Source organism: Perognathus longimembris, chromosome 9 (assembly GCF_023159225.1).
Source record: "Perognathus longimembris pacificus isolate PPM17 chromosome 9, ASM2315922v1, whole genome shotgun sequence".
Lineage (NCBI taxonomy): Eukaryota > Metazoa > Chordata > Mammalia > Rodentia > Heteromyidae > Perognathus > Perognathus longimembris.
The window spans coordinates 4,967,414-4,994,951 of record NC_063169.1 but is presented as its reverse complement, the minus strand read 5'-3'; the positions used below and the strand labels follow the sequence as shown (position 1 = coordinate 4,994,951).

Here is a 27,538-nt window from a genome sequence, read left to right as displayed (position 1 = left end):
AAGTAATACATATATATTATAGAAAATTTGGGAAGGTTGAAAGGGAAATATAAAAATTGGCCATGTATACATCAAATGTGGTTAGTCCTATCATTTCTTCTTTCCCATTCTTACTGCCCTAGTAGTAGATTTTTAGTTTTCTCTGTCTGGAGAAGTTTATACATTTATACACACATACACACACACACACACATACACACACTTCTGGGCCATACTTGCACATGTCTGCATACATGAAAACATAGAAAAAAATCCTAATGACATAGCTGAATGGTTGCCTTCGGTAGTGGGGGAGAGGAGGCGGCCTGGGAGCCCGCACCGTCAGTAGGTGGCAGCACGTCCTTTGCAGTGAGCCCTGCTGCTGGCATTAGACCCGAACGTTGGAATTGCGGCGCGTTTCCTATCCCATCAGCAGGCAGAGTGGATGGGAGGAGTTGCAGGCTTACTATTGGAAAGCTGAATACCACTTAATTTAAAAAAGAAGACGTAGCTCCATTAGAGGCTGTGCTACAGCAGAAGGAGGGGGGACAGGGCTGACCAGGAGCAGTGAGCCCCAGCTCTGCCTTTCCCTGTCCTTTGAGGGAAGAAAATAGCATGAGTGCTTGAGAATGGAAAGGAACAGCTGACAATACCAAAGGCAGCTAGCTGCGAGCTGTCTAGGTATTGAGCTCTGTGGGTCAGGAGCAGTAGCTGGGGGTGGGGGACCTGCAGAGAGGCCGAGGTGCCGGGGGGAGGCTCTTCCAGTTATTTGATTTGCAGGGAATGTGTGGATTTATGGTGAGTGCTGCATGTGTTTTGGATATACAAAATCTGTCCTCATTAATGTCATTTTCAATATAGGCCTGTGTGTGTGTGTGTGTGTGTGTGTGTGTGTGTGTGTGTGTGTGTGTGTGTTAGGGTCAAGGTGCATTTTCATTCAACACTGTACTAGTAAAAGCATTGCGAATCTGTGATTCTTACACTCTCTATGTTCCTGACTAATCGCAGGAAGTGTAGGTGAGGAAGAAGCAGGAGGGAGCTTGCTGACCACATCTGGGGCTGGAACATCTGCCTTTCCGCAGGCTTGAACTGAGATTTCTCCATTACTACATCCATTCCCGTATACCACAGGCTGGCTCTCATAGCAGCCTGGGAAATGAATATAACCACTCATTTTCTTATGTAAACCTCACAGAAATTGTGTAAACCAGAGACTTTAGCATGCTGAGGTCAGGAAGGAAAACTAGGACAGGAGAAAACTAGGAGAAGGAGACTTCTGTGATGTGACAGTATTTGGGGGTTTCCTGGCCTCATCAGTGGGATGAAGGGAGAGGAGCAGCACATGGATGTCGTCTTTGTGCTTTTTATTTTCTCATGAAAAGGAGCACAATTTCCTCCTGCATCCATTCCCTTTGACTTTACAGGTTTATGAAGATAACATTTGTTATACCATTTGGGAACCATGGCCTGTCTACTTTAGGTGTTTCATTTTTCTCTTAAGAAGCTTTGGGCTGGAGGTATAGCTTATGTGGTAGAGTGCCTGCCTAGCAAGTGTAAGGCTCTGAGTTCAAATCCCCAGTACTACCAAAAAGAAAAGAAAACAATGAAAGAACAGTTCTGCAGCTCTATGTTCAGTATAGTAAGTTTTAAATTTGAGGGTTTTTTTTTTGTTATTTTTATTTATTTTTTTGCCAGTCCTGGGCCTTGAACTCAGGGCCTGAGCACTGACCCTGGCTTGTTTTGCTCAAGGCTAGCACTCTGCCACTTGAGCCACAGCGCCACGTCTGGCCATTTTCTGTATATGTGGTGCTGGGGAATCGAACCCAGGGCCTCATGTATACGAGGCAAGCACTCTTGCCTCTAGGCCATATCCCCAGCCCTTAAATTTGAGGGTTTTAAGTAAAACTTGATGAGTCTCTTTATCCGTGTGTGTGTGTGTGTGTGTGTGTGTGTGTGTGTGTGTGTGTGTGTGTCTGTGTGTCTGTGTCTGTCTGTCTGTCTGTCTGTCTCCTGGAGTTTGAAATCAGGTCTGGATTCTGCCCCTTAGGTTTTTTGCTCCAGGCTAGAGCTCTACCGCTTGAGCCACAGCTCCACTGCTAGCCTTATGCTGATTAATTAGAGATAAGAGTCCTAAGGACTTTTCTGCTTGGTCTGGTTTTGAACTACAATCTTCCGATCTCAGCCTCTGGAGCAGCTTACAGGCAGAAAGCACTGGCACCTAGCTTGCTTTAACGTTTATATTTCTCCTTTAATTGATAACCAGTAAGTGTTAGAGCTGTCAACAGGTGTTCTTGGACATTTTAAGCATTGCTTGGACCATGAAGCCTTTTAAGTCAGTATTTTCTCACTGTTTTTGGCCTTGGCATGAGCACCAACATTTGAGAGTTGGACTTAGATCTGAATTGATGAGAACAAAAATTAGATTCTTGGTCATTATTTTCAGATGGCACAAAACAAATTCATAAATCTCTTTCAACTTCACAATTAAGACTTAGAAAAATAAGATTACTTGTACTTTTGTTAATAGCAATGCATATTAAAAGAATGGAAGATCATTTGGGTGTGGTGGCATATGTCTGTAATCCTAAATATGCAGGAGGGGAAAAAAAGACTCCCATTTCAACAAACAAGCTTGCCATGGCGGTGCTTACCTGTGGTCCCAGCTCCCAAGGAGGCATAGGTAAGAAATTCTTAGTCTGATGAGGGTCCTCGGAATAAGTAAAGCAACAAAGAGTGTGTGTGTGTGTGTGTGTGTGTGTGTGTGTGTGTCAGTGTGTGTCAAGTGGTGTGGTTCTAGCTTAGCAGATTTGAGGCCCTGAGTACTAGCCCCATTTCTGCCAAACAATAACGTGGAGAGAACAAAGATAAAAGGAGTAAAGGTGAGTAAAGGGAGTAAAAAAGTAAAATAAAAAGAGTAAGGGAGTAAAATATGTCCTATCTCACATGTCCACATAGAGGGGTGCTGTTGAATCAGCTCCCCACATCTGGGGGTGAGTCTTCTGAAGGCCTTTTACATTCCAATAAGCTTTAATAGAAGATAGCTTTAATAATAATATATTTTTCTTTAATTTTTACTGTTTCTTCAGTTAGTGTGCAGTGGAGTTATTATTTGTTTGAACTCTGAGCCTGAGTGCTATCCCTGGGTTTTTCTTTCTTTCAAGGCTGGCACTCTACCACTTGAACCACAGCTCTACTTCTGCCTTTTTGGTGGCTAATTGGAGATGAGAATCTAACAGATATTTTTTTCTTGCCCAGGTTGGCTTTGAACCATGATCTTTAACTATCAACCTCTCAACCTCCTAAATAGTTAGAATTTATTGCAGGTGTGAGCAACTCGTACCTGATCATTTCTAATTATTTTATTTGTTACAGTTGTCTTTTTTTGCTCACTGAGGCTAATGATTCCTTTTCCTTTTATGTATTGAGAATTGCTACTTATTTGATTCAAATTAAGGCTATTTTTTTCTTTCTTTAATCATTGCAGCCGTAAACTGTGAGAGAACGGGTGCGTGAAACTTAAATTTCTATTGGTCAATAATTGATATGAGTCTTAAAATTAAGGAGTGGGATGTCATTGCTCTGGCCTTCCAAACATCCAACCAGAGGCAATCATACGCAGATAAAAAACAAAGGTCTATTAAAATCCCCCATCAAGTGACATTCACTAAAAGGATAAATGAGAGAGTAGCACTGAGAATAGTTCATAAATACTCAGATTGAATGTCAGGTGTCACACAGGTGGGCTGACTCCCAAAATTCTGTTGCGATAGGGCCTCACAATTTTGTCCTCCTAACTCTGATCCTCCATATCTGCCTTCCAAATAGCTAGGATTTGCTGTATGAACGACAAGTGTCTGGCCTATTTTTTTTTTTTTTTTGTCCTTTGTGGGGTTTGAACTCTGGGCCTAGGCACTGTCCCTGAGCTCTTCAGCCCAAGGCTAGCTAGCACTCTCCCAATTGAGCCACAGGGCCGCTTCTGGTTTTCTGGTGGGTAATTGGAGATAAGAGTCTCGTGCACTTTTTGGCCTGGCCTGGCTTTACGCGGTGATCCTCAGAGCTCATCCTCCTGAGGAGTTAGCATTACAGGTGTGAGCCACTGGCGCCTTGCTACCCGGCCTATTCTTTACCCTGTTGATTTTCATGTTCTGATACTGTTTCTGGTGTGGTGGAAGTATCAAAAATAGTTGCTTTTGTGCTTCTTAGTAATTTACAATTGCTTTTTGTCACAGTTGTTTTCCTTTTTTAAAAAAATTTATTTTTTATTGTGCTGGTTCTGGGGCTTGGTGTCGGGCCTAGGTGTTGTCCCTGAGCTGCTTTTGCTCAAGGCTAGTACCAGCTTTTTTGGGGTAGATTATTTGGGATAAGGGTCTCAGCGACTTTTCCTAGGCTTCAAATTGACCATCAGATGTCAACCTCTTGAGAGCCATTGGCACTGGCTCCTTCTTTTCCTTTTTCTTTTCTTTCTTTCTTTCTTTCTTTTTTTTTTGTTTAAAAGAAAAGTCATAGGTAGTAAAATTCAAAGTGACTCACTATCATACTATTTTGGAGAGTCAAAGAGTGGTTTCGAGTAGGGTAGTTGCAAACTGTTCTTGTAATAGCATTATGTGTTCCTTAAATCAGCACTCCTGGATGATTTATCCATTTAAACAATTCCTGAAAAAAAAAAAAGCTAGTAAAGACTACCATTAATTATAGCAGTTTTAGATTTCCTAAGGCATTAGGGCTAGCAGGTGATCAGTACAATGATTTTTTTTTGTTTTGTTTTGTTTTTTGCCAGTCCTGGGGCTTGGACTCAGGGCCTGAGCACTGTCCCTGGCTTCTTCTTGCTCAAGGCTAGCACTCTGCCACTTGAGCCACAGCGCCACTTCTGGCCATTTTCTGTATATGTGGTGCTGGGGAATCGAACCCAGGGCCTCGTGTATACAAGGCAAGCACTCTTGCCACTAGGCCATATCCCCAGCCCAGTACAATGATTTTTGTAGAACAGTTGAGATAGGTCTGTAATGTCTGGATCTTCCATCCTGTTTTTAAACTTTTTCTCATTTTAAGTAAGTTTTTATTGCTACTATTTTTATTAAACATTTTAATTTACATAATTTTTGTTATCATTAAGTAATTGCACAGAGGAGGCTGAATCCAACATGTCAGTGTATGAGTACAATGCGTCTTGCTCAATGTCACCCTTCCTTCCTTCTCCCTCATCTCTCCCAACCCCACTCAGCCCCTCAAGTGACTTGGTTCCTTTTGCACATGTGCACACTAAATATTATGACTGCCTTCTCTCACCATCCCACCATATTTTGTTCAACTTGAGGCACATTGCTGGGTCTGCTGAATCTCATCCTGGGATGTTGCGTACTTAATGGCTGTGGCAAGCCATAGCGTAGCATGTCTTTGAGTTGATCTCGTCACTGCTTGAGTTGATGAAGTCACCTCTTCACACTCTCAGGAAGTTCATCTCCAATGGGCAGGTTATTAGATGGCCAGATCCTCTATGCCTCTAATTCTAAGTTGGAATCTCACCGTTCCATGCCTTTCACACAATTATAAAATCGCATACCCATTACACTTATTAAACTCGTTAGGGAAAAGAATTCTCTGGTGGGAGTAGGAGCCGCTGGTATGGACAGCCCTGCGTGAAGGACAGCACTCATGTCCTTGCCAGATACTTGCTGGAGGGACGCCGGCGGAGCAGTCCTGGAGGCCTGGAGCTTACTGCTTTGTTTTCTGTTCCCATGGAGTATACGTAGATGTCTCATTTGCTTTGATTGGCAGAGTTGATGATGGGTCAGTTAGGTAAAGATTGGCAAATATTATGTGCTAAGAAATCACTCGGGAAACTTGTTGGACCAAAAGTTTTCAGTTTCCTGGTGAGTGGCTACACCCAAAGGCAGCATTAGCGATGGAGTGCGTGACCTTCTCCATGGCGTCCTGCCATCTTCCCCCACAGGTCCTCTGGCTGCCCGCCAGGGGTGGTGGCATCTCGCCAGCAGTAAATTAGCCAAAGAATTCTTGTTCTGTAGTGACTGCTGGCCCCTGGAAACTCTGTCTTTAGTAATAAGGAATTTCTTTTCAATTTCTGGGCAGACTGTTCACTTAACCCATCTCGTCCTCTTTTCTGGTCTTTGCCAGAATAGAGGCAAGCAGAAACAAAGAGACTTGTTTCTGAGAGAGCTAAAAGGCAACACTCAAAACTTAGTCTTTTACATTCCTAAGTAGTCAGATCTTCCATACCTCGAACTTTAAGGCTGTGTGAATGTGTGCTGGTACTGGGGCTGGCACTCTTGCTTGGTGCTTTTTGCTCAAGGCTGATACTCTACCTCTCTAGTCACATCCCTACTTCTGATTTTTTCTGGTTAATTGGAGATAAGAGCTTCATGGACTTCTCTGCCTGAGCAGGTTTCGAGCTGTGATCCCCAGATCTTAGTCTTTTGAGAGTTAGGATTAGAGGCTTGAGCCACCAGTAACCCGGGAGCATTTTGATTTTTTTTTGTTGGTGGTGGTCCTGGGGCTTGAACAGGGCCTGCACACTGTCCCTGGGCTTTTTTTGCTCAAGACTATTGCCCTACTGCTTGAGCCACAGCGCCACTTCTGGCTTTTCTAGGGTAGTTTATTGGAGGCAAGAGTTTCCAGACTTTTCTGCCTGGGCTGGCTTCAAACTGCTGTCTTTAGATCTCACCTTCCTGAGTAGCTAGGATTAGAAGCACGAGCCACTGGCTCCTAGCAGCATTTAATTTTTTTTTAAATTTCTTTTTTAAAGTGGAAGGAAGCTTTATATACAAACATCTCAATTATTTTTTATGAAAGGAAGAAATAAAGATTGTGAAATGAAATAAACCCATTAAAGAGAAAACCTCCATAAAGTTCTGTAGCTATCCCAAGTCCTAGTTACATAATTCAGTGATTTGCCTAAAGTCACTCTTCTCTGTCTTTTCCTCCCTTCTTTTCCTTCTCTCTCTCTCCTTCCCTCTTCTCCTCCTCCCTTCATTCTTCCCCTCCTTTCCTCCTTTTCTTCCCTCCTCCTTTCCTCTTTTATTTGTTTGTTTGTTTGCTTATTTATTTTGAGTGGGTAGGGTTTCAGTCTTTAGCCAAAGCTATAGATTGCACTTGGGTCCTCCTGCCTCAGCCTCCTAAGTTCTGGGAGTATAGGCCCACCACATTAGGTTCACTTTTTCTTTTGTTAAATAAGGAACCTCTCTTCCCATGGGACATTTAGCTTTTAATTATCCTGTGCTTATATATCCAACGTTGTTTGAGCTCTGTTCTCAGTAATTCTTGCTATGCAAAGAGAACAGCTTGACATCCCAGTTCTTCCGCCTAAGTGATTGTTGGTTGGCTGGCCAATATTTATTTTGCCAGGTTTTCCCTGTGGCAGTACAGTGCTGTGTTCTCATCATTGACATCCTTCTCCCACCTCCCTCTAGAACAGTCCCCGTGATCCACGAAACTACAAGCTCAGAGAGCAGGGAGGATTGGTTTTGAGAAGTTGTATGTCATCCACACTGCCTTCATGGGAGTTTTGTCCACTGCATCAGGCTTTCCTTACCCCTCTAGGCTCGATCGCCTTTGCTTTCTGTGGGGCCATGGAAGGATTAGTTCCTGCAATTAGTGCTGGACCCTATTTGCTTCCTTTCAGACCACATGGAATCTCTCTCTCGTTGAGTTCCTCTTCTGGAGGGTGTAACAGTTGGTCAGTATCTTACCATGTTTATCCTCTCTGGTCACTTCTCTGCACAGCCATAAGGAAAATTTGATGTCCATCCTCTGATGAACAGGCCGAATCATAGCAGTAATGAACAGACTTCTGTCGGTGGTTCGGTGCCATGTGACATGTGGACCTAGGTCTCCGCCTTCGTTCACATTGCAGTTCACGGAGGCTGGAGGAGACTCTTACCTCTATCACCTCTCCCAAACCACCTTGTGTCTTCCTCAAGTCTAAGTAAAGACAACAGACCTAAACGAAGGCAACAGTGAAGATGTGAAGTAACATTGCTCTGGCTTCTCTTTCCAACTGGAGGTTGTTAGGAAAGATCAAGTGGAGGAAAGGAAAGAAGAGACAGAGGCCTCAGCAGGTCAGATCAGGGATTAAGCATCATCAAGGGGGGACAAGTAGCATCAAACAGAGTGGAAGACGCAAGGCGTGAGGAGCCCGGGGGTTTTTAGGTTTTAAATATAGTTGAGTATGGCAGCTTTGGATCTGTCCTGTCATTGTAGTTGTAGCAGAAGGTCCTGTTTTGGGTTTGTGATGTCTTCATAGTTGTGGCAAAAGGCCCTGAACCTGTAGGTCAGGCCGGGGTGAGGTTCTACTGAGAGCAGTTTGGGGACAGGGATTTGGATAAGATTCCCTGAGGGGGAGATTGCTGGGGAGGGCCTCCCTAGGGGAGCATGGTCAGTGGGCTGTAGCAGCAGATTCCCATCAGAGGAGATTCTTTTTTTTTTTTTTTTTCAAATTTTTATTATCAAACTGATGTACAGAGAGGTTACAGTTTCATACGTTAGGCATTGGATACATTTCTTTTTTTTTTTTTCTTTTTTTTTTTTTTGGCCAGTCCTGGGCCTTGGACTCAGAGCCTGGGCACTGTCCCTGGCTTCTTCCCGCTCAAGGCTAGCACTCTGCCACTTGAGCCACAGCGCCGCTTCTGGCCATTTTCTGTATATGTGGTGCTGGGGAATCGAACCTAGGGCCTCATGTATCCGAGGCAGGCACTCTTGCCACTAGGCTATATCCCCAGCCTGGATACATTTCTTGTACTGTTTGTTACCTTGTCCCTCATACCCCCCTCCCTACCCCCCTTTCCCTCCCCCCCCCCCAGGAGATTCTTTAAACTCCTTCTGTGTGGATATTCTGGAGCTCTGCTGCCTGGCAGAGTTTTGTTTACTTGGTCAGTTTTATAGCTTCTGCAGAACTGGTAGGTATCTACTCAAAGCAGCCCTAGTTCCTTTCAAGTATATGCTACAGGTGCTTTGCTGAGGGCATTTAAGCAGTGAACCAGTCAGAAGGCAGTGATGGACTGAGTCCACTCAACAGACAAAGGCTGGCATCGACTTCGCATTGTCAAGTTGAAAGGCGGGCATTGGAAGGAGGTAGTTGATAGTGCAGAATTGTCTCATGAGTAGAAAGAAACACCATTGAACTTTGTCTATTCTTTGTCTATTTACTGTGTTCTCGGATTACTCAGGTTATGTTTTTGGTTATGCCACTGTTGGAATATAGATACCTTACCGTTGTGTGAATACAGATATGGGACAGATATTCAGAATCAGTCTCCAGACAGCTACCATGCTCTTCACCCTGCCTCCTAGGCTGGCTCCTATGCAGTATTACTGATGTTTAGGCTTACCTTAGAGATTCTGGGTTACGGGTATTGTGTGTGGTGCCATAGTATTAGAGTCTCAGAAATCCCAAGATGATTCAAATGTGCAGCCAAGGTTGAGAAGTACTGTTCTAGTTCATACTAAAAATTTTAAGATACTGTTTCTGCCTTCAAGGAAGTCCTGGTATACTGGATAGGCCAAAGTAAAATTACTTGAGGAGTGAAACAGTGCAAGATGGAAACAGCCATGTAAAATGATGTAAGAAATGCCAGGGAACTTTGTTGCTTCCATGTAGGCCAGAATTTAAAGAGTGGAGAGTGAATTGAAATGGTACACCCAGTGTTTTTAGTTGAAAAAGGCACCGAGACCTCAGGTAAAGGACACCACTGAGTGGAGGCATCCATTCTGCTCCATTTCCAAACTCCACTGAAGTGGCCAGGGATCTTCCTTCTAAAACCTAAATCTGGCACTTGTCACTCTCGCTTGTAATCCTAGTTACTCGGAGTGTCATGGTTTGAAGCCAGTCCAGGTAGCAAAATCCATGAGATTTGTATCTCCAATTAACCACCAAAAGCTGGAAGTGGAGGTGTGGTTCAATGAGTGAAAACTCTAAGGATCAGTTCCTAGGCTCTGAGTTCAAGCCCTAGTACTGGTGCTTGTGTGTGCACGTGCGCATGCACACACACAGAAACCTTACAGTAACTCACCTAACTCCTCACAATTCTGTGAAGTTAATTCTCTCATTATCCCAGTTTACCAGCGATAGAAACTGAGCACCAAGAGGTTAAGACACTGTGAATGTATTTTAGATAGAAGAAGCTGATCAGTAATACTCTTCATTATGAGGGGTGGTTTTCTGTGATATATATCTCAATAAGTAAATATGAAGAGGTGCTGGCTTGTTTTACAATTTTTTGTACCATTTCAAGCACTAGAATGTATGTCATTTAACATTTGAGGTCTTTTAATTTTTTCAGCTTAAAAGAGGCTCATGTATTTTGAATGCTGTCATGGTAGGGGAAACAGAGCTGGAGCTGTGGATTAGTAAGTGGAGAAGAGAGGATCTAGGAAAATGGTGAGGAGTGAAAATACGAAATGAAAGACTGAATCATTGTCCTTGACTTGTTTTTAGAAGGCAAATAGCTACTTTCTGACCTAAATAAGAGCAATTTGCATGGAAACATGAGGTCAGGAATAAATGAAAAGATGAAGACCTCAAGGAGATATGACTACCGCGGGTAATAGCAGATAGAATGAGTATATATTCCTTTAATTTTGGAACACTGAGGTAAGCTGGGTACCCAGTTTATTTGAGCTAGCCATCTAATTTGGGCCAAATAAGATGCGCAATGATACTTTCTGGAATTTCCCTGATCTTTTGTTTAGAAATGGATCTGACACTTAAAAAAAGTGTCTCTGTATTTTGTTTCAGATGAAACATATCCTCTTGCGTATGTTTATTAGCTTGAGGTTGATGTGGAATGCTTTCGACTTTCATTTTCTTCTGTATGGTGGCTTTCAAGCTATGCTTGCCTCTTGAAGCTTGCTTGTGCATTAACTTAAAACACGACTGATGGCAAGTTTCGCGGGTCTCTCTCATTCCTTTCCCTATGGTCAACAAAATAATAAATACCCTCCCTCCCTCCCTCCCTCCCTCCCTCCCTCCCTCCCTCGCTCCCTTCTTTAGGGTCTTACAGTGTGGCTCAGGCTGGCCTTGAATTTGCTGTGTAGCTCAGGCTGCCCTTTAACTTAAAATCCTCCTGCCCCAGTCTCCCAATTGCTAGAATTACAGGCAGGTACCACCAGACCTAGCCCCTCATTACTTACAATTTTTTTTTTTTAAATTGTTATTGTAAGGGTGATGTACAGAGGGTTACAGTTACATAAGTTTGGTAAAGAGCACATTTTTTTTTCTGGACAGCGTCACTTCCTCCCTCGCTCTCCCAGTTTCCCCTCCCACCCCCACCCACAAGTTGTCTGGTTCATTTTCAACAGTGCCCAGTGAGCACCCCTGCTGCATTTGGTCACCCTTTGTCCCTCCACTCCCATTACTTTTTGGTCTGAATGCCCGTAGAATGAGTTGTAGGACTCTTGATTTTCACTCTGCTTTCCTTGTCTAGTCTGTATCGTGCATCTTTAGAAGATCCATTTTCCCCAAATACAGCTACAATCCATACTTTCTTGAAAAATTCTGCCCCACGTTTCAGTTTTCTAAGCTTTAAATTCGCTTTCAATTTAAAGTGTTCCGCTTTCACATTTTACTGGCAGCTTCCATCTTTGCCCCCCGTCCTTGAGTACACACACCCGCAGTCCCCATCATGGCATCCATTCTTCCTGCCTTTCTTGCACTGTTCCTATCCCTCAGAAAGTCCTCTCTCTGCTTCCTGACTGGCCGCCCGTGTTCCCAGACGGTGTGCGTCTTCCTCATAGCCTTTTCCTCCTCAGGGGAGCCCCTCCCTAACCTCATGGGGCTCTGTGTTGGGCTGCATCTATAGCTTATTATATTTATTTTCTACCATGTTTTAACTTAGGCATATCATCTGTTGTCCTAGCTCCCATGATACCCACAATGGTGCCAAACACCAAGACTGGTTGAATGATGGCAGAATCGAAGCCAGATGTTAGTGATTTGTACAAATAAGATGATGATTCATTTAGCTGACGTAGGAAGTAGATTGCATATTGAGATTGCCTTCTCATGGAAGTTTCTGAAGTTGCTGTGACTGAGGGGAAGGGACTTCTTCTAAGTATGCATACAAGACCAACTTTGTCATAGCTCAGGACTCTTTGTATAACATAATCCTTAGCTCTTGATTGTGTCCTAGCTATTTAGTTGAGCTGAAATCTGTTTAACCAGTGTTCGAGATATCACTGTGTTACATAACACTGTTTTGAATGACATTGTTAAGCACTGGCTGGATGATGGATGTATGTGTGCTTATGTACACACATGATCTCACATGTATTTTGCCTGAAATTAGTATGAGTCAGTCAGGTTTCTACCCAGTGGAATATTAGTAGTTAGATGCATTAATGGAATTACTGTCATGATGAAATGTCTCTACCAGCTACTTTCTACTTTGTGATCAATTCTGTCTGTGCATTTTCTGGTTCTGTATTTGTTTGTACATTGGAGTGAGTACCAGAGAGTGCTGTATACAAATAATTCTGTTGCTGTGAGGTGTAGGATCTGTTGATTCTAATTGATTGTAGAGGAAGAAATATCTGGAACTAGCATAGGAAATGATGATGTTATAAAAATTATAAAGCATTTCAGATTTCGAGGAGAATAATGTAATTAGTTTTTTTCAAATCTGATTGGTTTTCGTTTTGAGCAAACATCAATGGTTTGGGGACATTTACATTGTGCTGTTTGTGTGCTCTGCCTGTAGGTGAGTCCCCGTTGCTATGAGACTGACTGGCAGATCCTTTAAAACAGCTGTTTGAGGATCAATCTGAGGATCTTGTTTGCTTTCCATGGAATTCTGATTCTTCATTGTCTTAAGTTCTATTGTATTAATAGCTCTTCAGTGTGGATGCCCAATTGGATTACTGTCAACCTTCTCCTGTTTACAAAGGAGAAAGCTCATTTATTTTCCCTACTTCTTTGTCATGTTCCTTTCGCTTCTGAGAAAAGAGTACCAACCTGTTTGGATAGGGAGATGAAGGCTATTTATAAAGCTAGGCAGGTTAATGGGAACTTATTGGTGGATGACGCACTTGTTTGAGGGGAGGCTGGCTCAATGTTTTCTCTTGCAGTCGGATCAGCTAGGGGAATTTGTGTGCTCTGAGCTCTGCTGTTGACGTAGATCCTGGGTACAGATATGTTTTAGGAAACATTCTCATTTCCATATAAATGGAGGAAGATTAAAAAGAAAAATGTGGACTGGTCGCCCTTAAATTCCAGCTGCCATCACAAGGATGATAAAAATACGCCTCTTGAGTTTATGGAAAGACAGTGCTGGTTATATTCAACCACCATGAAGTAGTTATAAGTTTATTCAGAAGAGCTCTTTGTGTTCATTCTTTTTTTTTTTTTTTTGGAATCTGTTTATTCATCATTAGCTAAGTGTACACTATTTATTTGAGAAATTATGTTTTCCATGTGTATCTCTCTAAATTTGAACTTTAATCTCTTAAGGGCTTAAGGCTGTCTTGAAAAAATAGTTGTTTTTGGTGCTGGCAATCAAAGGTAGAGCCTTGTACTTGGGAGGCAAGTGCTCTACCACTGAGCAGCATGCCTGCCCCTCCTCAGCCCATCCCAGCCCTCCCCGCAAAGATCAAATGGACTGTTTTCTTTCTTACATCCATCCATCCATCTGTCTGTCTGTCTATCTATCTATCTATCTATCTATCTATCTATCTATCTATCTATCTATCTATGTATGTATGTTACTTCTGGGGCTTGATCTCAGGGCTTGCGTGCTGTCCCTTAGTATTGTACCACTTGAGCCATAGCTTTACTTCTGGCTTTTTGTTGGTTAATTAGAGATAAGAGCCCTGCAGACTTTCCTGCCCTGAATGGCTTCAAATTGAGATCCTCAGATCTCAGTCTCTTGAGTCGCTAGGATTACCGGCTTGAGCCAGCAGTGCCTAATATATTAGCATCTGTTGGTTATGTCATTGTGACATTTCCATGCATGCACAAATTGTACCCATCAACATCACCACTTCTCTCCATTTTCATATCTCTATTTTCCTCCACTTAAAGTGATTTCATTGTTTTATTTTCCTGCATGCACAGAAAGTATTCTGCCCATACTCTCATTCACCCTACTATTTCCTGCTGGTACCTTGCTCCCCAACAGAGCCTGTTTGACTCTGTTTTGTTTTTTAGTGTATATTAATTATGCCAAGGGGTTTCTCCATGGGATTTCACACATAATGTATTTTAATCAGAATAACCTCATCTGTTGCCAGAGCCCCAACTTTCAAGAGCTGGACTAGGAAGCGACCACATAGCAAACCACCTACAGCAAACCTCCAGTTCTGTTTCTACTCCCCTGTCTCTACAGCCTTCCTGGTTCATGCCCAGCTCTGAATTTGAGCTTTCATTCCTGCGCTGTGACTTTGGATCCCTCTTCTACCTGGGCCTGTCAGACTTCAGTCTATTCCTTAGTGCCTTGTCTTTCTTGAAACTCTAAAAAAAAAAATCTCTCCATACTAGATCAGGTGAGCCTTGATCAATCCGGTCATCACCTTGAGACCTTCTTCCCATCTCCTGTAATAGTGTTTCACTATATTTACATGTGACTTATGAACCTGGAACATTGTAAGCTGTTTGCAGACAGCAAGGGTCTCATTTATATCTATATAGTTTATAACATTTATCTCGTGTACATTTGTCTTGTACACAGTCAAGTACACAGTGTGCAAATGGGTGAAAGATCATATCAAGTAATTTGTGTGTGTGTATGTGTGCCTCTTGAACTCAGGGCCTGAGTTCTTTCCTTTGCCTTTTTCACTCAAGACTAGCACTCTACCACTTGAACTACAGCTTCACTTCTTTTTTTTTTTTTTTTTTTTTTGCCAGTCCTGGGGCTTGGGACTCAGGGCATGAGTACTGTCCCTGTCTTCTTTTTGCTCAAGGCTGGCACTTTACCTCATGAGCCACAGTGCCACGTCTGGTGTTTTCTGTTTATGTGGTGCTGAGGAATCACGCATGGTAGGCAAGCACTCTACCACTTAGCCACATTCCCAGCTCTAACGCTTCACTTCTGGTCTTTTTGGGTGGTCAATTGGAAATAAGCTCTCAGCCTCCTGAGTAGATGGGATTACAGCTGTGAACCACTGAAGTCTGGCTCCAGGTGTTTTATTTTATTTATTTACTTATTTATTTATTTTTTAGTTGATCAGAATTAGAATTTGTTGTGGTGGCCAAAGGTGATTTGGAAGTTTGGGATTGTAACATGTAGCTGATTAGATTAGAAAGGCATGCTTGAAATATTGTTTTCTTATTATTACATCCTGAACTCATTCCCCTCCTGACAGACAAGTCGTTCAGTAAAGATCTTATCTAATTTGTGGTAAGCTGATCACTTTGCTCATTTTGAAATAATTTTATTCCAACATCCCATATTTTTAATAATACTCTCATGTGATAATTGCTAATAGTACTTGGATATTTTGGCAAAGAAAAGAAGACCCAACTTTTATGTACCCAAATAATTTTCTTTTATCCTTTAAGATTTCTTTTATAATTTATTAAAAAAGAATCCTGGGCTGGGGATATGGCCTAGTGGCAAAGGGTGCTTGCCTCGTATACATGAGGCCCTGGGTTCGATTCCCCAGCACCACATATACAGAAAATGGCCGGAAGTGGCGCTGTGGCTCAAGTGGCAGAGTGCTAGCTTTGAGCAAGAAGAAGCCAGGGACAGTGCTCAGGCCCCGAGTCCAAGGCCCAGGACTGGCCCCAAAAAAAAAAAAAAGAATCCTAATCTTTTTTTTTTTTTTTAAGACCTTATTTCTAACTTTATGAGAATAGCAAGCAGGAAATGTTGAATGTGACCATGCTGGTTGCTGTTCCTGAGCTTTTCTGGTCAAGGCTAGCACTGTACCACTTGAGCCAGCACGCCACTTCTGGCATTTATTTGTAGATTAATTGGAGATAAGAATCACATGGACTTTCCTGCCAGGGCTGGCTTTGAACTGTGTTTCAGAAAGGGTTTTGTCTTTTCTTTTTTTGATAACAGTGTAATTACCAAGAAAGATCATTTGCTTAAGTGTAAGACTGATAAACATCTTAGAATAGAGATTTCCATAATTCTGAATTGATTTTGAGGACTTAAGTTTTCTTTATATCTTTTATAACTACTTGTTTCCCTTACCATAACCTCTGTCCCTTAAAGAAATATATTTTTTGAGAGTTGGGTAGAGAATGATGGGAGGAGTAACATGGATCAAGATGCATTATCCTTACAAACTGACATGGTGAATCGAAACTTGTTTGTGTGACTATTTAAAGGAAAATCATGTATTTTTGAGATACCGTCCTCATGTTATTCAGTCTGATCTTGAGCTCAAGGTTTTCTTGCCTCACCCTCAAATGTGCTGGGATTACAGGGATAGGCCATCACACCTAGCCCACTCATTGTCTTATAGAAGTAGACTGTGTGAAAACAAGCGGACACTTTGTGACTAGTGATATCTTAGTTTTCTCTACCGCTTCGGAGTGTTTATGCTGCCTTTAGAGATTAGAAGTGTAGACATCTCTACTGAGCCACAGTGCTGTTTTGCTGTGTAGTTAATGATTGGTTCAGAGTCTGAAGCAAACGAGGTCTTTCAAAACATGTTCTCAGTTAAGTCTTTGACCATTATTTTTATCACTTTGTTTTTAAAGAGGATTTTCATTTTATTTCATTGCTGGTAACTAGGTCACAGACTGTGAAAGTTTAAACTATCTTATTTGCCTTAGCTTTTTGGAGAAACATCTGAGGGAATTCTATGACACTGTCTACGAAGATGGGTTGCATGTTTAAAAACTATTTTGTATCTGTGGCTGGGGTACCAGATAATTAAGGACTAATTTGATATGTTTTGGCATTTGTGAGTTGAGTAGTTTGCGACTGGCATTTAGGAAAGAATTGTTTTTTCCTCGTGGAGGGGCATTGGTTCAGGGGGCTGCGCTTGCCTCTGGCACTGTGAATATACCGCTTAAGTAAAGAAGGATCCCGTGAAGCCTTGGATGGTGCTAGGAGCTGGTCATTTTTGTAATTAGTAATTACCACATTTTTCTGTTTGCTATTTCCCCATGCCTACCTGTAACTTTTAAAGACAATGAAGTTATTTCATTGAATGTCTGCCTGCTTTTCCCTTTTTTTTTTTTTTTTTTGGCCAGTCCTGGGCCTTGGACTCAGGGCCTGAGCACTGTCCCTGGCTTCTTCCCGCTCAAGGCTAGCACTCTGCCACTTGAGCCACAGCGCCGCTTCTGGCCATTTTCTGTATATGTGGTGCTGGGGAATCGAACCTAGGGCCTCGTGTATCCGAGGCAGGCACTCTTGCCACTAGGCTATATCCCCAGCCCTGCTTTTCCCTTTTTTGATATACTGAAGGAACGTATTTTTACCCCTCATGGATTCTTTGTAGATAATGTTTTGAATTTCTGTTTTCACCAAGAGAAATAATGTAGAAATGTTTCCCAAATGGCCTTTAATTTAAGAAATTCACTCAAATGAAATAATTTCTCCAATAATACCTTTGTTTCTTTTCAGTTAATCAAACAAAACTTTTCTCTCTCTCTCTTTTTTTTAAATTTTATTTTGATGTGGACCTTGGGGCTTGAACTCAGGGCCTGAGTACTGTCCCTGAACTCCTTTTGTTAAGGCTAGTGCTATACCACTTGAGTTACAGCACTACTTCTGTTTTTTTTTTTTTTCCTTCCCTGTGATTTAATTGTACATAAGAGTCTCATAGACTTTCCTGTCTCAGCTGGCTTCAACCCCCAGTCCTCAGATCTCAGACTCCTGAGTAGCTACAATTACAGGCATGAGCCACCAGCACTTGGCTTACGTTTAGTTTTTTTAAAAATATAATGCCATTATTATTAAGGTGATGTACAGAGAGGTTACTGTTTCATAAGTCAGGTAATGAGTGTGATTCTTTTTAGACAGTGTCAACCTTTCCTTTGCTTTCCCCTATCATACCATTCATAAATACTTTGTTTCTAAAAATACTTAAAAGATTTATTTATTATTTTTTCAGTACTAAGGATTAAACCCAGAGCCTTGAGTATGCTAAGCAAATGCTCAATCACTGTATCACTGAACTACATTGCCACCCCCCCTTTTTATAGTGATATTTAATTCAGGATATTCTCTGTGCTCTCTTTTTGAGCCATGTACACAACTCTTTTATCTTCTTCTTAGTTACATTTGAGATTGTGTCTCCAGCCCGGGCTGGGGTTGGACTGTGGTCCTCCTGTCATGACTCCCTGTTGAGGGAGGTGTGGACCACAGCAGGCACGAACCAGCACAGCTAACCTGTTGACGTGGTGTCACTGATTATTTTATTCAAGCTTGCCTCTAACTTGTCTCCTGATCTCCACCTCTGAGTAGCTGGGATTGCAGATGAGCAAGATGATGTACAGTTACATAAGTCAGGTAAGGAGTGCATTTCTTGTTGGACTATGTCACTCTTTTGGGGTGATGTCATTCCTTTTGATGGAAGTGTAGAATTCCATTGTGTATTTATACCACATTTTCTGGATCCATTTATCTACTGAGGGACATCTGGGTTAGTTCCATATCTTAGCTATGGTAAATAATGCTACAGTGAACATAGTTGTGCTGATAGCTTTAATGTGGTCTTGTGTGATCCTTTGGGTAAATGCCCAGGAGTGGGGTTGCTGGGTCCTAGGGGAGCTCTGTGTTTAGTGTTTTGAGGAACCTCCACACTGCTTTCCAGAGTGGTTGAACCAGTGTGCATTCCCACTAATAATAGTGTACTAATGTTCTCTTTTGGCCACATCCCTGCCAACATCTGTTACTATTTGTTTTCTTGATAACGGCCATTCTAACTGGGGTGAGGTAGAATCTCAATATGGTTTTGATTTGCATTTTTTTTATGGCCAGAGAAGTTGGACATTTCTTCCTGTGTCTAATGGCCATTCTTCTTTCCTCTCCAGCAAAGTCTCTTTTTAAATCTTTAGCCTACTTATTAATGAGGTTATTGTTTCTTTAATGATTTGTTTTGGGGAGGGGTTAACTTTTTGAGCTATATATTTTGATATAGCTAGTAAAGATCTTCTCCCAATATGTGGGTACTCTATTTGTCTTGCAGGCTATGTCTTTTGCCATGCAGAAGCTCTGCAGTTTAATGCAGTCCCATTTATCCAACCTTTCTTTAATTTGTTGTATTTCTGGATTTTTACTTAGGACGTTTCAACCTGTGCCAAGGAGCCCTATTGTTTCCCCTGTCCCTTCCTTTAGTATCTTCAAGATATCTGCTTTTACCTTGAGGTCTTTGATCCATTTGGAATCAATTCTGGTGCAGGGTGATATATAAGGATTTAATTTCAGTGTCAAGCCAGTTCTGCCAGTACCATTTGTTGAAGAGGCCATCTTTCTTCCATCCTATTGTTTTGGCTCCCTTATCAAAGATTAGGTGGCCATAGGTCTGTAGGTTCATTTCTGGGTCTTCAGTTGTATTGCATTGGTCCTCAGGCCTGTTCATGTGCTAACACAAAGATGATTTTATAACTATGGCTTTATACTAGAGTTCGAAGTTTGGTGTTATTCCTCTAGTACTGTTCTTCCTTCTGAGGTTTGTTTTTGTTATTGAGGTTTATTATTCTCTGTGAATTTTTGGATTGCTTCTTCTATTTCATTAAAGAATGTTGTAGGGATATTGATGGGTATTGCATTGAAATTGTAGATAGCTTTGGGCAGCATTGCCATTTTCATGATGTTAATCCTCCCAATCCAGGAGCATGGGAGGTTTTCCACTTCCTTAATTTGCTTTAGTTTCCCTTTTCAGGTTTTCAAAGTTTTCATCATAGAAGTCCGTCACCTCTTTGGTTAAGTTAATTCTTAGGTATTTTATTCTTTTTGAGGCTGTTATGAAAGGAGTTGCTTTCCTGATGTCAGCCTCTCTCTTCTCATTGTTGGCATATAGAAAAACTACTGATTTTTATGGGCTAATTTTATACCCTGCTACTTTGCCAAAGTTTCATATTAGCTCAAGTAACTTGGGGGAGGAGTCTGGGGTTCTTTAAATGCAGGATCATGTTGTCTGCACAGAAGAAGAGTTTCACTTCTTCTTTCCCTATTTGGATTATCTCTCTCTTTTTTTTCTTCTTTTCCTCTCAAGGTTGGAACTCTACTACTTGAGCCACAGCTCCACTTCTAGCTTTTTGCTGATTAATTGGAAATAAGTCAGATTTGTCTACCTGACATCAGATCATCAGATCTTAACCTCCTGAGCAGCTAGGATAACAGGCATAAGCCATGGTACCTGGCTTTCCATATTGGTTCTTAAAAGTAATGGGTTTCAATACCCTGTCATTGTTTCTGTCGTGTCTGATGGCCTTCCATTTATACCCAGCTTGCATTTCATGTCTCTCTGCTTGGCAAAATCCAGTTATAGTTAAATTTGTCCCTCTGTCTAAATCTTAGTGTCACTGCAGTTGAATGTCACTGGTTCAAAACATGCCTGTATGCCCTTGAGTTTAATCCTAGTAACCTCTAACATCCATTGCTGTTGTCTGCCATCCAGGCAGGTTCCTGGTTCCTTCTGTTTTCTTGGGTGACTCTTATATTTCTGCCTCCCTGCCTGTCTGTCTGCCCACCTGCCTGTCCTTCCTTCCTTCCATCCCCACCCCCTTCAGGTAGGTCATGGGGCTTGAACTCAGGGCCTGGGTACTGGTTTCTGCTCAAGACTAGCACTCTACCACTTTGACCCACAGCTCCACTTCCAGTTTTCTAGTGACTAATTGGAGGTAAGAGTCACATGGACTTTCCTGCCTGGGCTGGCTTTGAACCATGATCCTTAGATCTCAGCCTCCTGAGGCATACGCCACCAGCGCCCCGCTTCTTTTATACTTTTTTGTTTTCATTCAAACGTCTGCCTCCATCCTCCCTGTGCTAGTAATGTAGTTTTGTGGGGTGGGTATACATACCCACTCAGTGGTAGAACATCGGCCTAGCATGATGCATAAGCTTGATGCATGGATTCAATCCTCATCATCACAAAACAGAAAGATCTAGCTTTACGTTCAACTGGAAATGCCACTGAGTGTAGGAGAGGCTGGAACCGCTGCGGGTGTCCACGCGCTGGCCCTCGTGCTCCTCTGCTCCCTTCCTCGTGCACCCTGAGTGCTTGTGCGGGTCCCCATCAACCTCTCTCCACACTGGACTCGGGATGCCCTGTCACTGGCTCCCATGCACGCTTGCAACCCTTATTCCTGCTCCATTGCTTTTCTAAAAACAATTTCCCTTTCTCCCCCATCATTCCCATCACCCTGCAAGTAATGGTGTTTTTTTCATTCTTAAAAAAAAAAAAGAAAAGAAAATTTCTGTCTTTCCTGTTTTCCTTTCCAGTTAGTAGTCTCTCCCATTATCTTTGTGGCACAATTTCTCCACGTACTTGTCACAACTTATTGTTTCCATTTGAAATCAGTCATTAAGCGTCTGCTTGCTCCCTTCCTTGGCTGTGCAGGCACTGTCCTGGCTGGGCTCTTGGTGATCAGATCCTTAGCTCCCATCTCCCTACATCACTGACTGACGGGAGTCGCTCATTCTCTTCTCCAAACACTTCTTCTTCATCTGGCTCTAGGACAGAATCTTCTCTTATTTTTTTCTCCAGACTCTTGGCTCTTCTTTTTCTTTTCAAGGTTGCCAACTGGTTATTCTGTTAATATTATGGTATCTGGGACCAGCCTTACCTATCTGCTTTTCTCTGTATGTCCTTTGTAAATTTGCTAAGTAATCTTATCTCATGTCATTAAGTGCTGTCTTGTGTGTATATGTGTTTGTGTGTGTATGTCTTTGTGTGTATGTGTGTGTGTATATATTATGAGACTTGAACACAGGGCCTCAAGCTGTTTTTTTTTTTTTTTGGCTTTTTTTTTGCTCACAACTGGTGCTCTATCACCAATCATCCCCTCCAGTTCTAGCTTTTTGCTGGTTGTTGGAAATGAGTCCCTCAGATTAGACTGCCTGGGCTGGTTTTGAACCTTGATCCGTAAATCTTATCCTCCTAAGTAGCTAGGATTAGGGGTGTGAATAACCACCTCTGCATTAAAATGTAGCCTTTATGGTGAAGCTCCAATATTCGTCTATCTTGTTACTAGCCAGATAACCTGGCACATCTCAAAGTAACTGCAAAGTTATACTCCTGAAGTTTCTCAGTGCAACATGCTTTTTCTGTAGTTATCATTTTTTTTCTCAGTTATTGGTAACTCTGTCCTTTGAGTTATTTAGGCCAAAAGCCTTTGGATCTCCCTTAGCATTTCTGACTCATGCGCCACATCCATTTTATCAGTAACCCCTCTGCTCCATTTTTAGACTGCATCCAGAGTCTTACACATTCTCTCTACCCCCTGTGCTATTACACATCATCCTCTTGTACTAGCAACATTACAGGATCCTGTGTTCAATCTTGCTGTGCCCTCATTTGTTATTTACAGGCCAGGCACAAAATACCATCAGAGGGACCCTGTGGAAATGCAACTCAGAATGGCACGACTTTGCTCCATGGCTGCCTTCTGACTCATGCTCACAGGAAAAGTCAGTATTTACCAGGGGTCTACAAGACCTCACCTGATCAGGGCTGCCACCTCATCCCATTCTCTTGACTCTCTTATTTCTTGTATGTGTGTGTATGTGTGTGTGTGCACACCTGTATATATGTGCCACTACCCAGCTTTGAACTCATGGCCTCACACTTCCACTTGGCTTCTTTGCTCAAGGCTGGTGTTCTACCATGTGAACCACACTGCTAGTTCATGTGAACCACACTGCTAGTTCTTTGCTGGAGAAGAGGTAAGAGTCTTGCAGACTTTTCTGCCCAGGCTGGCTTAAAATGGAGATCCTCATATCTCTGCCCTCTGTAAAGTTGAGGCAGCAAGAACAGGAGGTTGGTTGCCTGTTTGTGGAAGATGGCAGAGGCATTTCTGGAGTGTGGATTCTGCTCAAGGCAGCTGTAATGAGTGCTTATTTTCCACCACGAGATTGTTCTTAGTTTGGTGGAATTGTAAACTTGTGAAAATTACCAGGCTCCTTGCAGTCTTGTAGTGGATGGTGGGAAATTGAGGTCACTCTCTGATCATGTTGGGTTACCAATTATGCTTTTCAGTTTCTGCAGCTGCTTTTAGTGTTGGAAACTCCAAATGTGACATGTCTAGTTGGCATTTCCCCAGCACCTTCCCAATTGATTGATGGCTCATAATCATAGCTGGCAGATAATTTCTGTGTTTGAAGAACTAATATCCCAGGATTGCAGAAATGGAATATGAGCAGCAAATCTACTCCTAAGTTTTTGGAACCCCAGTCAGACATGGCTGCTGTTGGTATCTGGTCCGATCATAATCTATCATGGCGTGCCACTGGAAGATGACAGGTGGTGACATTTTGAGTGTTATGATAAGATACTTTTGGGTTCAAGGTGAGAAGTCTGGGGGGTTTATGAAACTCCTATTTTAAAAAAAATTAAGGTATTTTTCTTAACATACATTTACTATTTATTGAGCATAGATAAAGTTCCTCTTCTGTGATTTCTGCTTGTAGAGATTTTCTGTACTGTGGTTGTGGAAAGTCCTGCAGGGTTGGAGAGTAAGTAGCTTGTGCAGGTTGTGTTTTCTTATTTCTTGTCAGTACTAGGGCTTGAATTTTGGGCTCTACATTCTCTTTGGTGGGTGCTCTTCCACACAAACCACCTCCTCAGCTCTTCTGACTTTAGGTTATCTTGCAGGTAAGATTTTCCAGCCTTTGCTTGGGCTGGCCTCAGACTGTGATTCTCCTCCACCTGCCTCCATGTAGCTGGGATCACAGACACAACCCACCACACCCTCTCTGTGTGTTAAGATGAGGATCATACTGACTTTTTGCCTGGCTGGCGTAGAGATGCAGTCTTCTTAGTTATGCCTTCTGAGTAGGTTGGATTACAGGTGTGTACTACCATACCTGGCTGGTTTATACAGATTTTGGGGCCCCCTTTGTGACACCTTTCTTTTTTTTTTTTTTTTTTGCCAGTCCTGGGCCTTGGACTCAGGGCCTGAGCACTGTCCCTGGCTTCTTCCCGCTCAAGGCTAGCACTCCGCCACTTGAGCCACAGCGCCGCTTCTGGCCATTTTTCTGTTTATGTGGTGCTGGGGAATCGAACCTAGGGCCTCGTGTATCCGAGGCAGGCACTCTTGCCACTAGGCTATCTCCCCAGCCCGACACCTTTCTTTTTAAAAATTATATATTTATTATTTTTAAGTAGTTGCGCAAGAGTGTAACCTATCCACATGTCAGTTTATAAGTACAAAGTGTGATGCCTTTCTTTATGGGGTTTGCTTCTTCAGTTCCGCACACTGACAGCACCCAGCACTAGTCTCTGACACCCCAGTAAGTATTTTTTTGAACTGTAGCTGTCTCCCAACATCGATGGAGCCACTTTAGGCAAGCCTTACGAATGTCATACTCATCCACTGTGTTCCTTTCTTGTTTGGTTTTGTTTTTTTCCCAGTCCTGGGGCTTGAACTCAGGGCCTGAACACTGTCCCTGGCTTCTTTTTGCTCAAGGCTAGCACTCTACCTCTTGAGCCACAGCGCCACTTCCGGCTTTTTCTATATATGTGGTGCTGAGGAATCAAACCCAGGGCTTCATGTATAGGAGACAAGCGCTTTACCACCAGGCCATATTCCCAGCCCTGTGGTCCTTTCTTTTAAGGATCAAGTTCCCTTTAGTTTATGCCTGCTTTGGGTGTTTATTTTTCATTTTGTTTGTTTCATTTTTTAGTGGCACCTGGGTGTTATGGTTTAAACTCAAGGCCTGAGGTTGACAGGCAGGGACTCTACCATCCCCTTTTGTTTCTCCACCCCCTTTTGCTTTAGTCAGTGTCTTATGCTTTGTTTTGATTTTGGTTAGGACTGGCTTGAGCTGCATTCCTCCTCCTCATACCTCTACACAGCTGGGATTATAGACATGCACCACTACAACCACCTTATTCGTTGAGATAGTTTTGCCAACTTTTCAAGTAGATTGTCGTTAAACGATGACCCTCCTCACCTCTGCTTCCTAAGTACCACTAATGCATGTACTTATTCCTTCAGGCAACCAAGACGCTAATATTGTTCTCATCAACTAGTCGAGTAAAAGTTTTTTAAATTAGTTTTTTCCAAAAATATTTGGTCCTGTCATCAAGTTCAATTCTAGATTCGTAGTCCTTGTTCCTTGACAAAGTTATTTTTGTCTTCTGTCTTGAAATATTTTCCTTCACAAGGCTGCACGAATCCCTCTTGCTTCTTTCTTCACAAGACCTGCTATTTTAGCTTTTTGTTGGCTGCTCTCCTCGTCTGTGTCCCCAGTCCACAGAATGTTCTTTTACCACCTTTCCTCAGCTGTTCTCATTCAGTCTCCCTTTCCCCCAGTCATTTCTGTGTGGATACTTAAAAGTCTGTCTCAAATTTGATATGTTCCAATCCAGACTGTGTGTGTGTGTGTGTGTGTGTGTGTGTGTGTGTGTGACTGCTAAGGCTGAAATCAGGGCCTGGATGCTATTTCTTTTTTCTCTCAATGCTAGTACTCTACCATTTGAGTTACAACTTCTAGGTTTTTGCTGGCTAATTGGAAATAAAATGAAAACTTTTAGTATTTCCTGCCCTGTCTGGCTTTGAATCATGATCCTTAGACTTCAGCTTACTGAAAAGCTAGAATTACAGGTGTGAGCCACTGGCGCCCAGCTTAGGCTTTTAATTTGTATTCCTCCCCCCCTCATTTTTTTTTTTTTACAGTTTTTTTCATGTCACCATGTTTTCTTTTAAGAAGTTGTACTTTGCCGTTTTCTCACTTTTTTTTTTTTTTTTTTTTTGCCAGTCCTGGGCCTTGGACTCAGGGCCTGAGCACTGTCCCTGGCTTCTTTTTGCTCAAGGCTAGCACTCTGCCACCTGAGCCACAGCGCCAATTCTGGCCATTTTCTGTATATGTGGTGCTGAGGAATCGAACCCAGGGCTTCATGTATACGAGGCAAGCACTCTACTGCTAGGCCACATTCCCAGCCCATTTTTTCACATTTTGGTGGTACTGGGGTTTGAACTTGGGCTTGCTGGACAGACACCTGACCACGTGAGCCACACCTCCAGTTCCACCTTTGCTTTCTTCAATCCCAGTGTGACAGTGTTTCTTTTTTATTGCAATATTTAGATTACTTACATTGAATAAACTGCTTGCTAGAAATCGTCTATGCTATTATTTATCATCCACTTCCCCTACCTGTTCTGCCTTTCTGCATCCCACCATTATTAATTGCCATATTAAGCTTACTTTCTTTTTGTTTGTGTTTTAAAGGGAAAGATAGAGTTTTCAACACCCCGTTGTGTGAACAAGGGATCGTGGGGTTTGGGATTGGCATCGCGGTCACCGGTGCAACCGCCATCGCAGAAATTCAGTTTGCAGATTATATTTTCCCTGCCTTTGATCAGGTGAGCGCCTCCTCGACGGTGGGGCCTCATGCGAGTGAGATCTGGCGGAAGGGCCTGGGTGGGGAGGGGCAGGATGGGGAGGAAGAACTCTCTGGGCATACCCCCACCCTCCCCCCGTCCCCCTCCTCTCCCCCTCTCTGCAGATTGTGAACGAAGCCGCCAAGTACCGCTACCGCTCGGGGGACCTCTTTAACTGTGGGAGCCTCACCATCCGGGCCCCCTGGGGCTGCGTGGGCCACGGCGCCCTCTACCACTCCCAGTGCCCCGAAGCCTTTTTCGCCCACTGCCCCGGAATCAAGGTAGCCCCATTTCCCGGCTCATTTATTTGGTGCTTCCATTTCGGTTGCTATTTGGAAGAAGACAAGCAAGGATTTGGGGTGGTGGTGGTATTGGTGGTGGTGGTGGTGTTGGTGGTGGTGGTGGTGTGTGTGTGTGTGTGTGTGTGAAATTCGTGGGGACCGAATTTGACTTAAAAACGGGAGCGGAGCATTTCTTTGAAATCAAATACCCAATGCTAAGTTTTCTAGAATGTTCCTGAAGCAACACTGGCTTGATGCTGGTGTTAATTACCTTCATAGACTTCAAAGAATAGGACCATGGATATTGTTGGTTCATCATTCCACTCTTCCAAGACTCTACATTTCTTCCCAATGGGTTCTTCCTCACCTAACTGATTGTGGAGTGCTTTTCATACACTTTCAGCTTGGTCCATCTTTCCCTTAAAGAGGGAAGGATGGGAGTTTTGCTTTTAGTGTTTGTAATTGTTTTTAGTACTGGGATTTGAACTTAGAGCCTGTGCTTCATGCACAGATACTCTACCACCTCTCACCCGTTCCCCTACCCCTTTTTGTATTCCTTTTTTGAATAGGGTCTTGCACTTGGTCCTAGCTGGCCTAGACTGCCCTCCTCCCACTCCTGAACTGTTGAGATGCTAAGTGTACAGCTCCACATCCAGCTACTGGCTGAGCAGGGACTGTGAGCCTTTGTTACATGCTGGTCTTGAACTGAGATCACCCAGTCTTCATTTTCCCCAAAAGCTAGAGTTACAGGCATGAGTGACCCCACCCATGCCTTCCTTCTTTCTAGACTGAGAAAAAGCTCTTTGTTGTCTAGATATTCAGGTCT

At 42.7% G+C, this 27,538-nt stretch overlaps 1 protein-coding gene across 2 annotated transcripts in view; it reads left to right on the top strand.

Annotated features, from left to right (window-relative positions):
* Positions 1 to 27,538, top strand: part of Bckdhb (branched chain keto acid dehydrogenase E1 subunit beta) — a 157,218-nt gene that overhangs the window by 11,599 nt on the left and 118,081 nt on the right. For both annotated transcript variants that reach the window (XM_048353645.1, XM_048353644.1), the window contains exons 4-5: positions 26,280 to 26,413; positions 26,557 to 26,712. In XM_048353645.1, the coding sequence (XP_048209602.1) occupies positions 26,280 to 26,413; positions 26,557 to 26,712 (290 nt within the window). The remainder of the gene's footprint in view (positions 1 to 26,279; positions 26,414 to 26,556; positions 26,713 to 27,538) is intronic.